The 15544-nt window shown below is 47.0% G+C and overlaps 1 protein-coding gene across 1 annotated transcript; it reads right to left on the reverse strand.

The window, feature by feature from the left end:
* On the reverse strand, positions 1-15540 carry FAF2 (Fas associated factor family member 2). The gene is made up of 11 exons (XM_030459465.1): positions 14690-15540; positions 7540-7608; positions 6984-7118; positions 6206-6282; positions 5783-5921; positions 4387-4472; positions 4215-4306; positions 2668-2845; positions 1628-1799; positions 1254-1397; positions 1-789 (listed from the first exon to the last, which is right to left on the reverse strand). Exons 1-11 carry the CDS (start codon positions 14750-14752, stop codon positions 607-609), a joined length of 1338 nt encoding a protein of 445 aa, XP_030315325.1. The 5' UTR covers positions 14753-15540; the 3' UTR covers positions 1-606.
* Positions 15541-15544: the final 4 nt, after the last annotated feature.

Genomic DNA, 15544 nt, shown 5'->3' on the forward strand with positions numbered 1-15544 from the left:
TGCTAGAGGCAGAGTTTATTACACTACGCAGGCTAAGAACCCTGGGCAAGACCCCACACAGGTAAGAATTGAACCAGCTCTTTATCAAAAAGTTAATACTATAGTCAACCCCATTCTCCTTTGGTCATTACAAAGCAAGAGAAATATTAAAAGAAAGGTATTTATACACAGAGGGAAGCTGAAGAGATTCTGTCCAGCCCTTCCCCTCCACCCCACTCCCAGCACTTTCAGGTGCCTGCTCTTCTGGCTGTCAGGAGCAGCAGAGTATCAAATCCTCACAAGATGTCACGTTGTTGGGGTTTTATTATTATTGTCATCAATAAAAGCAATAATTACTGAGAGCTGCCATTCCTGTTCCTCCCCTGGGAAGGCGGAGGGGCAACACCAGCTCCCCCTCCCTCTCTGCCCTCCAAGTGTAGGGGATGGCTGTGTACACAGGTGTGTGAGATGTGCACACACCTCCCCTCGCCAGTGTGCACACACAGCACAGCTGGCACAGGTGATGTGGTCTCTGATCCCTCATTTGTACGCAGTCTTTTAAAAAAAATATTGTATTATAATAATAATATGAATTTCTCTTTCCATTTTGTGTGTTCTGGAAAAGTGTCAATCGTCCGTGAGGTCCTGCACAAAGAGGACTTCCGTGTGGCTGAGTCCAGCCTCCTGCAGCGTGGGTGGGTTGGGCCACTCCTCTGTAGGGAGGCAGGGCAGGACACGGCGAGGGAAGTTGGCCTCAATCTGGAACTTTTCAGGGCTTTCTTTCAAGGAGAACAAGAAATCATGGATCACCTGGGAAAGAAACACAGGAATAACTAACTGCCAGCTGGGGGAGCAATGACACAGCCAGACTGCTTCCATGGGATCTCATGGGAGGAATGTTACCAAATTTGCACTATCACTGCACTGTAGGCACAAGACAGCCATTTTCTTAGCATGCATGAAACAGGACTTCCCAGGACCTGGGGAGCCCAGAAACAATTCCTGGCTCTTCCTACACCATTCTTTTAATAGGGAGCAACAAGAGTCTCAGCTTTTCAGAAGAACATTTATTCTGTTCTTTCCTCTAATCTCTCACTTCTAACCTGGTGGAACTGGGCACGAAGGCACCCTCTTTACCCAGGAACAGCTCTGCTGCTAAGGCTCTCAAAGGTCACCATTTGGTGAAGCCCAACAGAACCAAAGCTTTGCTAACTATAGAATTTAGACCCCTTTCTGTACTCCAGGAAGCCCAGCAAGCTCTGCCCCAAGCTCACCGTCAATGACTGTGTGAAGTGGAATCGCCGCTCCACTCTGGAATCATTGGGCAGCTTGAAAATGATCTTGACACTCTCTGGATCATCAGGATGTGGCTCGGGAGGAAGGCATTCGGACTTCCGCTCCTTCTCCTCCTGCAGTGTCTGGAAAGTTAAGAAGGGAACAGGAGCAACAGGCATGCACTGACCTGACCTTGTGCTTGTCCTCTGCAGCACAGCTGCTCCTGGAGGCTCAGAGGACACTCAAATCCCAAGCAAGACAAGCACCTCCAATTTGAGAAGAACATCCTACTGCAGACACTGCTCCTACACAACATGAGCAGCACCCCACAGGGCATGGCTGCCTCTCCCAACAGTCAAGTTTGCTCCCTCACCTGTCGCCGTCTCTCCTCTGCTAATTTCTGCTGCTGCACTTCCTCCTCTTTTTTCTTCTTCCTCTCCCGTTCCTCCTTCTTCTTGCGCTCCTTTTCCTGGTCCGCACGCAATGATGCCAGATAGGCCTCATCCTGCTGCTGCCTCAGAACTTGGGTTTGGTTCCTCTCTTCCCTGAAAACATAACCAGGGAGCAGTCAGGGCTATCTGGCCCCAAAGTCAAGGTATGGCAGACCTGAGCATGCAGGTACAGCCTCAAACTTGCAGAAACACATTTCTCTGAGCCAGTGCCTCGACTACCATGAGTTCCTAAAAGGCAAGCTGAGTTTCCACAGACCACAGCACACAAAGAGTTTCCTTAGGCTGAGCAGGAATAAAGAGAACAGAAAAGAATACCACCCACTGCAGCCTGATGAGGGTGGACGAACAGCACATAAGCAGTGCCTAAGTTTTCTGAGACTCTTCTGAGTCTCTTATCTCCTTCAGGTAATTCCTGGCACATTTCAGAAACCAGACACATTAAAACATGCTTCCGGGTCTCCTGCTGCAGAGATGGTGGGGCAGAGGAAGGGAAGGCAGAAGGCCAGAAGTGGCACTCAGTTCTGGACACAGCAAGTCCCTACAGAGTTATCAGGGGCTGGAGCTCAGGAGGTGCTACCAGGAAGAGCTGGAATTCAGGACAGCCAGGCCACCAACTGCCTGCAGCCACCAGCAATCTGCCTGCCTGCAATGCCTTTGCTCCTGCTGGGCACTGTCCAAGCTTTACCTGCAAAGCTCCAGCACGCTAAGGGTGTGCTCCAGCTGTGCAGAACAGCAGAGTGCTGGCACCATCTCTCAGCAGCAGACCTGTATGGGCAACACATCCAGCTCCCTGGCTATAGGGCAGCCTGGATTTATGGACCAATGATCCCACAGAGGAGAGCCCATGGGATGCCTGACAAAAAGAGGAGAAGCTGATCTATGGCGTCAGGAGGTAAGAAGGGGGCAGAGCAGAGCCTTTCTTCACAAAGTCTGCATTACTGAAGCTCAGGTCCCCTCATACCTTTCCAGGCGTTCAGACACCAGGTATGTCTGGTTGGCATCCATGATGAACATCAGTTGGTTAATGAGGTCATCAGCCTGGATGAGGCCTTCCAGCCGCCCAACCACCGTCATTCTGCGATCCTTCAGCATAATCACAGCCAGAAATGGGTACGTGTTCTCCCGCAGAGCCTGGGAGACTGGGAAACAGGCACAGACATCACCAACACTGCCTCATCCAGCAGGGTCAGCAAGGGGTACACCACAGATACCCCAGGAAGCAGCTACCACTTCCAAGGCAGAAAAGACCTCAGGATCCATTCTGTCCAACTAAACCCTGTAACTTAGCAAAGGGCAGAAGTGGCTTGGGACATAGAGACTGAAGGGGAGGAAAAAGAAAAGTTTACAAATAACTAAAATGGTCTTCTAATTTAAGCAGGAAGGAAGCAATTGCTCTGAATATCCACTCAGAATGGGACAAAAAGCCCTGGATTTTATCTTCAGGAAGAGAAACATAGGTCAAGAACAGGGAAACACTTGCTAAGATCATTAAGGATGGCCAGACTTGGCAAGATGCTGTCACAGGGAAAATGGCTCAGTGTCCATCCTGGACATTTCCAGGCAAAATGAGGTTGTTTCTGCCAGAGACAGGTTCTGTCTTGAGACAGGGAATGGAGCAGATCAGGGGCTTTTAAGTTACTCTTCACCTATGGCTGCTGACCACCCCCTACTTAAAACATGCATGGCATGCTCCACACCTTGGAGCTGTCATTACTAATGGAGCCCTCCAAAATGAATCAGAGCACCCTGTGGGTTAAATGGAAGGCTCCAATCCCTTCCAGCTCTGCTTTCTAGGCTGTGACTCCAATGAAACAGCAGTAAGTATATGAATGTCTCCTTAGAAAGTTTTTCAAGGTTTCAATATGACCTGGATTTAATACCACAGCTCCTGCTCTCTCCTACCATGAAACAGGAAGGGTCAAAAGTGACACAGAGGCATGAAGAGAACTTTGAAAAAAGTCACCATTTGGAGAAAATCTCTATAAAACTGCTGGCAGGCCCAGTAATCAACAGCTTAGGAAAGACAATACTTAAAAGGACCTCACTGGACTTTTGAGACAGAGAGACTGGGTGTGGAGAACCGTCTCAGAAAAGGGAAAGAATGCACCTAACAAGTCACTCCTGTCTTCAGGCATAATATGAGCCAGTGTTAAGGGCACAGCTAGTTAGGTAACTTGCTTCTGCACTCAGTTTAATCCTCAGCACACACCCAACTCCCATTAACAAGGCACTAAAAGCAGGCTGAATGCCTGCAGCAAAGAGCACATGACTAGGACTGCTCAGAAACATATGGAAGAGTGGAGGTGAAGAGAAAGTATTTCCCTGATGTCCCCACAGGTGCTCTGAAGCATCACATGAAAACCAACACGTATTTCCCCATGCAATCCTGAAATCTCATCTGCTCACACAAAACACAAGTGTGTTTCAAACATCTAAATTAGTCAAAGAGAATTGGCTTATTCTAGAGATGGAGAGGGGATAGGTAAATCCCAAGAGGGACACACTCACCTCTGTATCCCTCTGGTTTGTTGGTTGAGCAAGCCCAGAAGAGCATTCTAGTGTTTATGAGAGTGACGACCTCAGGTACGCACAATGTGTTGCTAGGGGAGGAGAAGATACCATGTGAATAAAGCTGCAATTAAATTGCAAAGATAACTCCCTGGAAAACTGTCCTACCTACCGGCAGAATTCATCTGTGTCTTGGTGGTCATCTCCATGAAGATAAACCAACAGGAAGCGCAGCTCCCGCTTGGCATCATTCAGTGCCTTGGCATAAGAGAAGAAGAGGAAAAGTTACTGGGTTTCAGGGGAAGCAGCACCCACAAGACTCATGTGACACAGCTCAATAACATTTAACCAGGCTGCTGCTCCTCTGCCACTACTGTGGTTTCAATGAAGCAGCAGTGGAGGATGAACCCATTAAGCCTTCTGATTAAATCCTCATTTAAGGGGGCTACAGTGGTGCTACTTCCCACTCCTTTTAGGACGTGGCTTTGGAGAACACAGGACTCAGAGCAAAGCCAGGAAGGCAACTGATCTGACACCCCACAACTGCCCAGCCAGACTTAGCTGGCACGAAGAGCCCCCAGATTTCCTGCAGCCAAGGCTGAGCTTTCCACTCTAGCCTGTAAAGGACAATCTTGAGACGACATCAAATGAGAACAGCACTTAAGTCAACTCTATAGGATTCCAGGGCCCCAGCAAAACAAAACCTGAACAAAATAACAATGAAAAAAGCCTCTTTGCATTCACAGTCTCTGGATTCCACCCACCCAAGAGCATTTCTCAACAAGACAATAGGTAAGTGCATAATACCCTCCCTGTTTTAGTGGCACTGAGTTTTGATAGCCTAACCATTCCGTGGTTATTTAAGTCTGGATTCCTGGAAAAACAGAGGGGCCTAGAAGAGCTGTGCAGGCAGTGAACTCCATCATTGTGCAGGGTGGAGCTAACAGAGACCACACATTCTCCTCTGGCACTTCAGAAGCAGTGCTGAGCCAACTGTCTGCTGGGGAGTACTGCAGGAGGCCTTTCCCCTGGCTAAGATGAGAGAAGCTGCAGAGGAGGCAGCACCCATTGGGATGTCCCTCTTTTACAGAGGGCACCATCAGCCCGGATCTAACACACTGAGCTCTCTCCTCCCATAATTTCTTCAGGTGCTCCTTCTCTCAGTTTTGAGGTCCCATACCAAGTTCTAGATTGCACTGTCAAACAAGCCCAGGCAGCCAATCCCAATTTGGTGAACAGGACAGACTCTGGCATCCCACTTCAGTTTATAGAAACAAAGGCAGGATTATAAAGAATAGCTGTTGGCTACAGAGCTGTACAGACAGTCGAGGAACAGTCAGAGCAGCCTGGCTTTCCAACTGTGCAGGCTTGGCACGTCACTGAGCCTGGCAGACACTGCTTTTCCAAAACACTTGTTCACTAGCTGTCCATTACCCTGTTAGAGAGCTTTGGGACAAACACTGAGCTTTCAGATGAACAGCAATTTTGCCATGTGGGCCCTGGTACCACCCAGCAAAATGCTCATTCTCCATCTGCCTGGGATCTTTGCACCAACATGTGACACTGACCTGGCTGTAGGTTCCCTGGTAGAAGATAGGGTGTATCCTCCCATATTTCTCCTCAAACATATGAATAAATGAAATAATGTCACCCACTGGGTCAGTGACCCGACTACGAGGATCAGGGCGTATAAAACGCAGAGCAAACCTAGGAAGGAAGCAAAGGACACTGGAAATTCAGCTTAATGACTTTCTGAAGAACAAGTTCTCTTTTCCACAGTCACTGATATTCATTAAAAAAAACACCAAAAAACAAAACAACCACAAAAACCCAAAAACCATTTCAGTATATAAGGCTACAGATAACAGCCAGCTGAGCAAGTAAATGTAAAATCTGCCATTAAAGATCCAAGTAACAAAGGTGCAGCCAGGTCTAAGCTGGAGAGTGCTGTGATGCAGTCAGTACATGAGTCAGCACAAAAAATTACTTACCTAAATATATCAAGTAATGTGTAATAGGTAAATCGGAATGGAAGCATTATGAAGTAGTAACCCCATCCTAACAGGCCCTGCAATTACAAGCAAAGAATTAGAACAGTGTCCAGCCCAGAAACAGTTCTGCTGAAGCAAAGTGTCCTCTAGCACAAACACACAGGCACACATGAGAGTGACAGTGCTCTAACCACTGCATAAAACTCACTGATATTTCATGACTTTGGATAAGTCAAATAAAATTTAAGTGACTAACACAGTTCATTCAGAACTCCATGTGACATATCTGAAAACCAAATACTGTCTATTCAAGCAGCAATGGTTTTGCTCTGTGCCCTTTTTCTTGATTCTACAAAGGGATTAATAGCACTGAGTCATACAGGTGCTCATGCAAATCTGTATGTGGAATATTAATGCAAGTAATTGATCCTGTATTCAAGTTAATACAGCTTTTAGGGGGCACTCTAAAAAGAAAAAACTATTATCACTCTGCCATAAGGACAGATGAACTGATCAAAAGGCTTTACACTACACCACAGCATAACACCCTATGACACAAAAGAAGCCCATTTCATACTATGAATCACATCATGGAGAGAATATCCACAGTGGCTATAAAGGCTGAAGAAATAGCTCCACATCTTTTTTCAGAAGATAAAATATTTAGAAAGGATATAAGAGCATAGAAAGACAAAAAAAAATTTCCCTGCTTGCAAGTTCTGCTGTTCACAAAGCATCACTCAAGAAGCAAGACAAAATCTGCTGTAAGATAACTTGCCCTTGGCTGTGGCCTTGAGACAATGTAGCTGTAGATCCTATGGTCAGCTGTATTGACCTGCAAGGGCCGTGATGGAGGAGGATTAAAGACACTTGGGACACCCTCTTGCTCATTCAGTCGGTCCTGTACAGCTGCCTTTGACACAAGAAAGACCAAAGGGAGGTTTCAGACATTTCAGAATGGAGGAAAATACCTTTTATATTTTGGACACTAACAATAGGTATTATTTGTCCACAGCCCCAGAGCCCTGGATGAACACAACTCATTATAAACCATACCCACCAACACTGTTGTGTAGGGAACACCTTCTCCACAGCAGCCTGGACACACACACCATGGGAGTTACACCGTGTGCCAGTCAAGTGATTGTTCACAGTTGTAACAACTCTGCTGTGTAATTCTGAAACCAGGTCTCCAGCAATATCAAGATACTGTTAGCTAACAGTGGTAAATTCAGGGGCTGACAGATTAAACTAGTAGGGCACCCCTTCCCCACAAAGCACTCTGTTTAATCCAAATACTTGGCAACTGCTACAAATCTTATCTGCAGTGGTACCTCTATGTTCCAGTTGTGCTGTTCCAGTGTGTGACGACATTGGTCCATGGACTCTATGCCAGTCAAGTCCTAAAGAAGAAAAAATGCAGATGAATGCCAGGGAAGTTCTGTATTTTTACTGTTCTTTGCCACATATGAGCACAGACAAGAGTTACCACAATACTTTGTTTTGGATGTTTTGCTCCAAGTTTAAAAGCAGCCCAAACCCGTACCCATGCGGGAGGCCTCAAACAGGCCTCTGCACTCTGCCAGCATCAGCCAATTCTCAGCAGTGTCCAAGGTCTGCTACTGCCACTGCACTCAGCCCCCTCAAGAGTCTAACATGACACTGCCCTCAAGTTTCACCCTGGAAGGATATGCCAGGCTGATACCCTCAAACATCATCTCACAGTGTCAACTTAAAAGATAGGCAAAGCTCTTCTGAAAACACAAGATGATCATTATTTCACTCACTGAAAGTATAAACAGATACTAAAACCAAAATGAGACAGGCACTAATGAAGGCAGTGTTTTGCAGTATCATGGGGATCCCATAGTAAAGATCCAGTCTAAGACAAACAGAACCAGAAAACACAACCCAAACACACCAGCAGATCTCAAAGTCACGGGGCTCTCACACCAGTGTTTGGAAAAGCTTATTTTAACCTCATGCCAACCAGAACTTCTGCATGAGATATCAAACAACAACATTTGTTACCACAGGAAGCCACATAAGCACCTCTTGAATGAAGACAAATCTTTGCTGAAGTGAACATCTGTCACTGTGCCCCAGAACACATCTCTCCCCCTACCACTGTCTGCAAGGTGCTTGAACAGACCATTTTGGGGTTGTACACAGCACCCACCACCACAGAGCCAAAGCACACACTGTCACAGGGAGTATAAAGCCATAAATATGCTGCTGCTGCCCTTTTAACAATCCCTCAAATCAGCCAGTGAAATATCAATACAGGTGACACCGTTATCAATGTTGATAATTTTGAAGTAAACTCCTGTTATTTTAAAATTAAAAAGAACAATAGGATTTTTTTATAACAGGACTATAGAACGCCAAGAAAATCATTACACTTCCAGAAGCAATTATTTAGCCTGGATATAAGAAGGCAGAAGCAATGACAGCTGTCACAAGTAGCATAGCAAATTCAACATTAAAAAGTGCTGGTCATATAAGCAGACTGAAATACGACAATTTCTCCAGCAAGGTTGTTCCTGAGATGAAAACTTCAGATTCTTAATGCTCTTCTCACCTGGTGGGTTTCTCTCCAGACACCTCCCTGGCCAGTGCTAACCCTACAGGTTGTGTAGGTACCTTCCTCAGCCATGCAGGGTCTGAGGAGGGAAGTAGCACAGGATGCTTTCCCATTTGACAGCTACTCAATGGCAAATAGATCCTTCTGACCCGCAGAGGCTGCACAATGAGAGCTGTGCCTGTCCTCTGCCTGTGGGTTCCACACTCTGCTCTCTGTAGCCCCTGAGATCTCAGCTGTGCAGGAGTCTGGCAGAGAGCAGAGAGCTTTTGCTCCCTGTGCCTGTCACACACACAGAGCAGAGCGTTGCTTTGCTGCAGGAGGCTCCCCAGGATGATTATGAACACAGGGCAGAGACTTGATATAAATTCTTCTGCGAGGTTTCTATCACACTTTATGATCCAATCCATTGTTAGCAATCCTGCTTAATTCTGCTCATCATCTCCCCCATTCCTTACTTCACTTAAATGCCCCTGAGGCAGCTGTGACAAGCTGACCATTTAAGAATGCACCAGATTTTTTTTTACTGAAGACTGATGGTGCATCTATTCCCTTCCCTGCCCCCATTCATACATTCTGCATGTTATTTCCACTCAAGTCACACTGTGGACAAATGCCCTATTCAATCTCTGGGCTCAATTAAAACTTCTGAGCATTTCTCAGCTTTTTTTTTCTCATGAAGTTCTCACAGATCTCTACCTTATCCCCAATCTACTAGGCAAAAACCATTGTTTCATTTTGTTGTACAGAACCAGACTGTTCAAAGCAGTGCTGGCATTAACTATGTGATTGAAGTAGCTCACAAAAAAAAAAAAAACAACAACCCAAACACAAAACAAAGTAACACTTCAGGGAACTTTATAATAAATATTGATACACCACTAGGCAGTGAGTCTGCAGCAGGGCTTACAAGGGAGCACTATAGAAGTGTATTTCATAGAAGAAAGAAGCTCAGTGAACGCAGCTGTTGCTGCCAGGATACCTTCACTGATAGCTCAGTTTCACAATTTAGTTTTAACTGTCTTTCTTTAAAGACATACTAAGTGAAATTTAGGGTTTGTTCTCTGATTTATTTTTTTTTTTACTCCAAACTCCTACAGAAGGCATTTTATAGTCCTTTTAGAAGGACTTCTAAGAGACACTTGCAATTTACTCAATTATTTGATTTTACAATGGAATCACAATGTATGTATTTCTAAGCCTTGGAAGTCCTCTGATCACCATTCCTTAACACTCCAGAAATTCTGATGGTGTCTGCAAAATTCAGAAACTCATTCACACCTTTGTCTCTACAGGTCTGGATTATCATTCTGTATTAATAGCAGTGCTTCCTGACTGAACATCCCCTCCTTTTTAAATTAAGCAAAATGCTTTAGCAGTTTTAGGTCAGAAAGCAGCACCAAAGCAATAGCCATGCAGAACTATCAGAAAGCATTTAATGAGCACTGAATCACAGCAGCATTTGCAAGACTTACTGAGATCCACAGAGAGACCGCAGACCAGGGAGCTTCACCCCTTCCTGACCATTGTTACAGCAACAGGCACAATGTTGGTCGGATCTCAGGTTTTTTCAACAGCACATCTCAGTGCAGCTGAACCTACTTTTCTTTTCTTTCTTAGCATCTTAATACAGTTGCTCTCAACACAGGACAGAAGTGACAAAGCCATCCCAGCAGCACTATGCTTTGCACTCCCACCACTCTGATCAACAAAGCTGCACAATTAAACACTGGCAGCAAAGGAACCTGCCTGTGTAGAGACAGCTTTTAAATATCTTCTTGAACGTCACTTTTATGTGGTCCATGCAATAGGCACACTTCCAGCATGTTCAGACACATATGGATTCAGAACAACTTGCTCTCAGTGTAGGGAACTGCAGGAAGACAGTTCGACTGTCAGTCTGGACAACACTTTCTGGTAAACACCAATACTGTTTGTTGTAACTCATAACCAGCACTCACACTGTTACCTCAGTACCTTCCTCAGTCACTGCTTCACCTCAGTGCAGAAGCAGATTAGAAAGTTCAAACACCTCATCTTTTCTACTGCACCAATTGTAGTGTTTCTGCTGAATCTTGCTGCTAGCTGCAAGCTGTGTTATTCACATGCCAAGCAAAGCAGCATGTTCCTAGCATCATTAAGCCTCAGAGAACAAACAGTATCTTCAAATCAGTCTCTAACTGATAGTTTCCTGATCACTGTAGTTTCTCATTAGCTGTCTTAAAGAGCCTAGACCTTACACAGACATAGTAAGTAACAAAAAGACAAGCCTCCCTGTTGTTAAAATTAATCCCATCAAACTAGTGTCCTCAAAATTGCAAATAAATGCAGAACCAAGCTCAATACAATGGATACTATTTAGAAAACAAAATATTAAGTACCATAAATGCCAGGGAAGTTCAACATTAGATTCTCAAACACCAAAGCTGAGTATATCCTAAAATACATTGAAGCTGCTGCTGGATATAATAATTTGCACCTCCCACCTTTGAGACTGTTCAGAATGCTAAAATCTTCTCAATGCTGAAATAGTAGGAAGTGGAATTCCATGCTTCAGAGGTAGAAGAAATACTCTGAGTGGACAAAGGTTGCAAACTGAACTCACTAAATTGTTCTCCCTGCAGATCCGCTCCTAAGTTGAAACAGTGTTAGCGATGCAAATCCCCAGGACTAACTGGCACTGCTCTTAATTCCCAAACCACTGCCCAATTCCAGAGAAATAAATTTCCATGGGTAAAGAATATCTGACTTCAAGCATCAAAGCCTCTAAGGAGAGGATTTCTCTTCAGCAAATGCCTTTGCAGGAGTTTTGATCAATACGCAGTGCAATAGGATAGGAAAAATGTCTGGAGCTGTTTTCTTCCTTCCTCCTAAAGTGAGATATGTTTGGAGTCTTGAGGATTTTGTTTTCCCCAGCTGAAGTCAGAAAATATCAAAAGTGCTTTTTCCTTTGTGACCAGCACTCCATTACTTTACATTAGCATACTATAACTAGGTTAGACATCAGCCTGAGTGTAATGGGCACAGATCAATAGCAAGATCCTATGAAAGCTCCTTTACTGTTTCTTCTGTCTCCCAAATGGAACTGTATCTTCACAGCTGACTTAAGCCATTCACATCAGGTTTCTCCCTATAGATGCTAAGACAGCCAAATTTTGACAGATGAAAAATGTAGATGCTTTTACTCCTTTATATTAGCCAAAGCTTCAGCAATAAATGGGAAACTGAAAGCATGCAAGAGCATTTTGTTGCTTTTATTTCATGCTTATCCCAATTTTCTCCCTATCTGTACTTTTTTTTCATTACCTGCCATAGCAGGGTGGCAGACAGCTGTCCTATTCCAGCCCCATACATAGCAAAAACCCTGCTACTTCCACCATCCCGACAGCAGAGCTGTTTATCTGAGCACTACCACAAAACATCAAACAAACATCAGTGGTATTAACACAAAATATGTATTTAAACTGTAACCCTGATGGCCTGGGCCAAAGATGGGATTGCAGGCATTCATCTCTCTACCTGAGAAGCAGCAATTTCCAGCAAAAGGATTAACAGTGAAGGGCAACAGCAACTTCACCCAGAGCAGCTCTTTCCTGTGTGAACAGCTCCCTGCAGTTCTTGCTCAGTGCTTTCCTCCTGGCTTGCCATTTAACTTTAACACTACTGAAAGCCTTCTGCTGTTGGTTACTTCACATTTGTTTTCCCCACTCCCTTCTTTCCTAATCCCCTCTCCTGCTTTATTCACATTGCAGTGTCACACCACCTTCTGTGTAAATACAATGCTCCCTCCCTTCACAGCATATTGGACAATAATTATTCACTAATGCATATCACAAGGAAAATGTATAGAGTTCTCTTAAAACACTCAAGTGCTTCCTACAAGGACAAGAGGAATCCCCAAGAAGTTTACAAACTGTAGCAATGTTTTGCAGCAACAGCAACCCATCCCCTCCAAACACAAACACTAAGAGAGCTCAACTAAAGGAAACAAGAAAAAAAAATTATCTTCCAGGTGGACCAATTTAGTCTCTCATTTCAAGGAAACAAGCAGGACTGCATACCTGAGCCCCTTGCTGCCAGGTGTGAAGCACCAAAGGAGAAGGACCCACCAACTGCAATCTGTCAGCAGCCCAGCCCTGATGAAAAGCTCTCTCATACACCCCAGGGGACAGAAGAATGAGAGGACCCTGGTATTCAAGTCCTCTGGGCTGGGCTACAGCCATCAGACTCTGGCTGGTAGCTGTCTTGTAACTGAAAAATTTCTCCCCTTTTGAAGTGTAAGGAGCATCTCCTTCCACTTCACACCAGGGTTCAACAGGAAGCTGGACTAAAACCCGAATCCTTTCTCTGACTTCTCTTTTCAGCCCTCAGCCTGCTGTCCATGGCAACACCAGGTAGCTTTAGGAAACAGAATTCTTCAGCTTCACAGCTGCCCACAGGGTTGTGAAAATAGCAACAGGGACACTGATGAGTGCAGCTGGTCCTATCTGTCCAGATTCACTAGATTAAGTACATTTTGCAGCATGAGACTGGGAGCAGGGGGAGAGTTTTTGCACATATAGATGAGCAGCATAAGGAAAGGTCTTAAACCCTGTATACATACCAGGGAAATGGCACCATTGGAAGCATAATTGTTCACCTTACTCTGCCTCCTTTGTCTGCTGCTCAGCCAGATTAATTTGCAGTAAAGATATAGAAGGAATATCTGTAAAAAAGTTCCCTCCCAGCTATAGTCAGGAGAAACACCACAGTATATTAATTACTTCAGAAGGCCAGCAAATCCCCCTGGCTCAGGGTTAAAAGTCTTGGCAAACATCTGCCTGGAATGATAAGGAACATGCACACCTATCTCAGGTGTGGAAGGAAGGGCTGAATGTCCCTGAAGTCCCTTCAAGCCCTATAATTCTGCAGTTACACGAAAAAGCATAGTTTAAAAAATCTTGCAAAGCAATTAAATGGACAAAACACTCTTGAAAGTATTTGTAAAAGAACTCTGTAACCTAAGTAACACAACATTACGCCCTACAATACTGAAACAAACTCACAACACCTGGAGATAACTTTCATTGGTTAGCACATTTAATTACTTTCCCCTGAGCAGCCCCAAGAATTTCAACTTCACAACACCGTTTTCTCGCCTATAAACCACATCTGCTGATTGTTTTTTTCAATTAGTCAGCTCCTGCACAATCCTGAGGTCCTGGCAAACCAAAGGTTAAGCGAGCCAGCCCATGCTATGCAGCAGACAGCGTGATTAGATCGCTACAATCCCCAGCGGCCTCCCCTCAGCAGACATTACCAAACCGTGAGGGTTAGAACAGTTTTCTGAGAAACTACATTCCACAGAAACCCACTGGCTAATCCTCCAAAGACGCCAGGAAAAGCTCTCCCATTCATCAGTAGTAACAAGACAGGGAATTTTTCAGAGTACCTATTTAAAATGGCCGGGACTTACCGAAGAATTTTTCCGGTACAGAGATAATGGGGTTTATTCATCAGTCATTTCCTGCCTCTCCAATTAGCGACAACAAGACACCATTCCTAACGAAGCACTCGGGACACGCACAGCCCTAACCGGTCCCTCAGCGAGGCCCCAACCCGGCAGAGCCCGCAGCCCGGGGACACCAAGCCCCGCACAGGAGCCTCAGCCGTCCCCGCGGGGAGCCCCCCGCCCCTGCCAGGACCGGCACCGAACCATTCTCTCGTCTCGCCACCGGGCCGTCCCGTCCCGACACCCCCGAGCCCCCTCCAGACCAGGCCTGCCCCGGTTACCAGTGAGCCCCGTTCCCCAAGCCCGGCAGCACCCCAGCACCGGCGGAGAGGGCCCAACGCAGCCCGTTTCGTGTCCGCGCGTCCCCGCCTCCGTTCCCGCCGGTTGGCACGGCCCCCACCCGGCGCGGCACCTGGAACTGCAGCAGCTTCTCGGTCTGCTCCGCCGTCAGCTCCCGCTCCTCAGGCGCCGCCATTTTCTGCTGCCTCTGACCCGCCGCTCCGTCACTCTCCGGAACTGACGTCTCCCCCCTGCACTTCCGCCCCGGCCACGGGGCGCGCGCGAGGCACCGTTACGAAGCCAATGGCCGTTTATCGGCCGCAACCGGAAATACTCGACCGCGTTCCGGAGATATGCGATGTGCGCTCGGAACCCTCCGGAAATGTCCGAATGTCATCAACCGCCTCGGGTGCTCCCGATGGGCAAACGAAGAGTTCCGAAGTGTGCCGAAAGCGCTCGGGCCTTTCAGGCGCTGGCACAGGCGGGGGGAGCGGGGACTGCCTGTGCCGGTGCCGCGAGTGGGGGGCCTGGCGCCCGGGGCGGGCCGCGACGGGAGGGGGAACGTGAACCGGAGCTCCTCGAGAGAAGTTTAGGTTGCTTGCCACCGGGGCGGTCTGTCCGCCATCGGCAGAGTCCTTCCCGGGCACCTCCCGTCCCACCGGGTCGCCCGTCCGCCGCCGGCAGCTCCACCCAAGATGGCGGGCGCCAGGCAAGATGGTGGCGGTGCGGGGCCTCCCGCTCCCCCCCCGGAGAGCTACGGCTGCGCGCGTGGGTGGGTCCGGTGCCCCGAGACCACAGCCCTGCGAGCCCGCGAGAAAGCAGCCGAACAGCACCGGCAACCCATTCCCGCGGTGTGGCCGCAACCGTCTCGGCTCGGCTCCGGCCGGCAGCAACGGTGCGGGCTGCAGCGCTGCCCGGGCCGCTTTGCTGTCGGTGCGGCGGGAGGCAGCTGAGCGGGACGCGGGCGTCGGGCCCGCCCCTCCCCTGA

Source organism: Calypte anna, chromosome 13, assembly GCF_003957555.1.
Source record: "Calypte anna isolate BGI_N300 chromosome 13, bCalAnn1_v1.p, whole genome shotgun sequence".
Taxonomy (NCBI): Eukaryota; Metazoa; Chordata; class Aves; order Apodiformes; family Trochilidae; genus Calypte; species Calypte anna.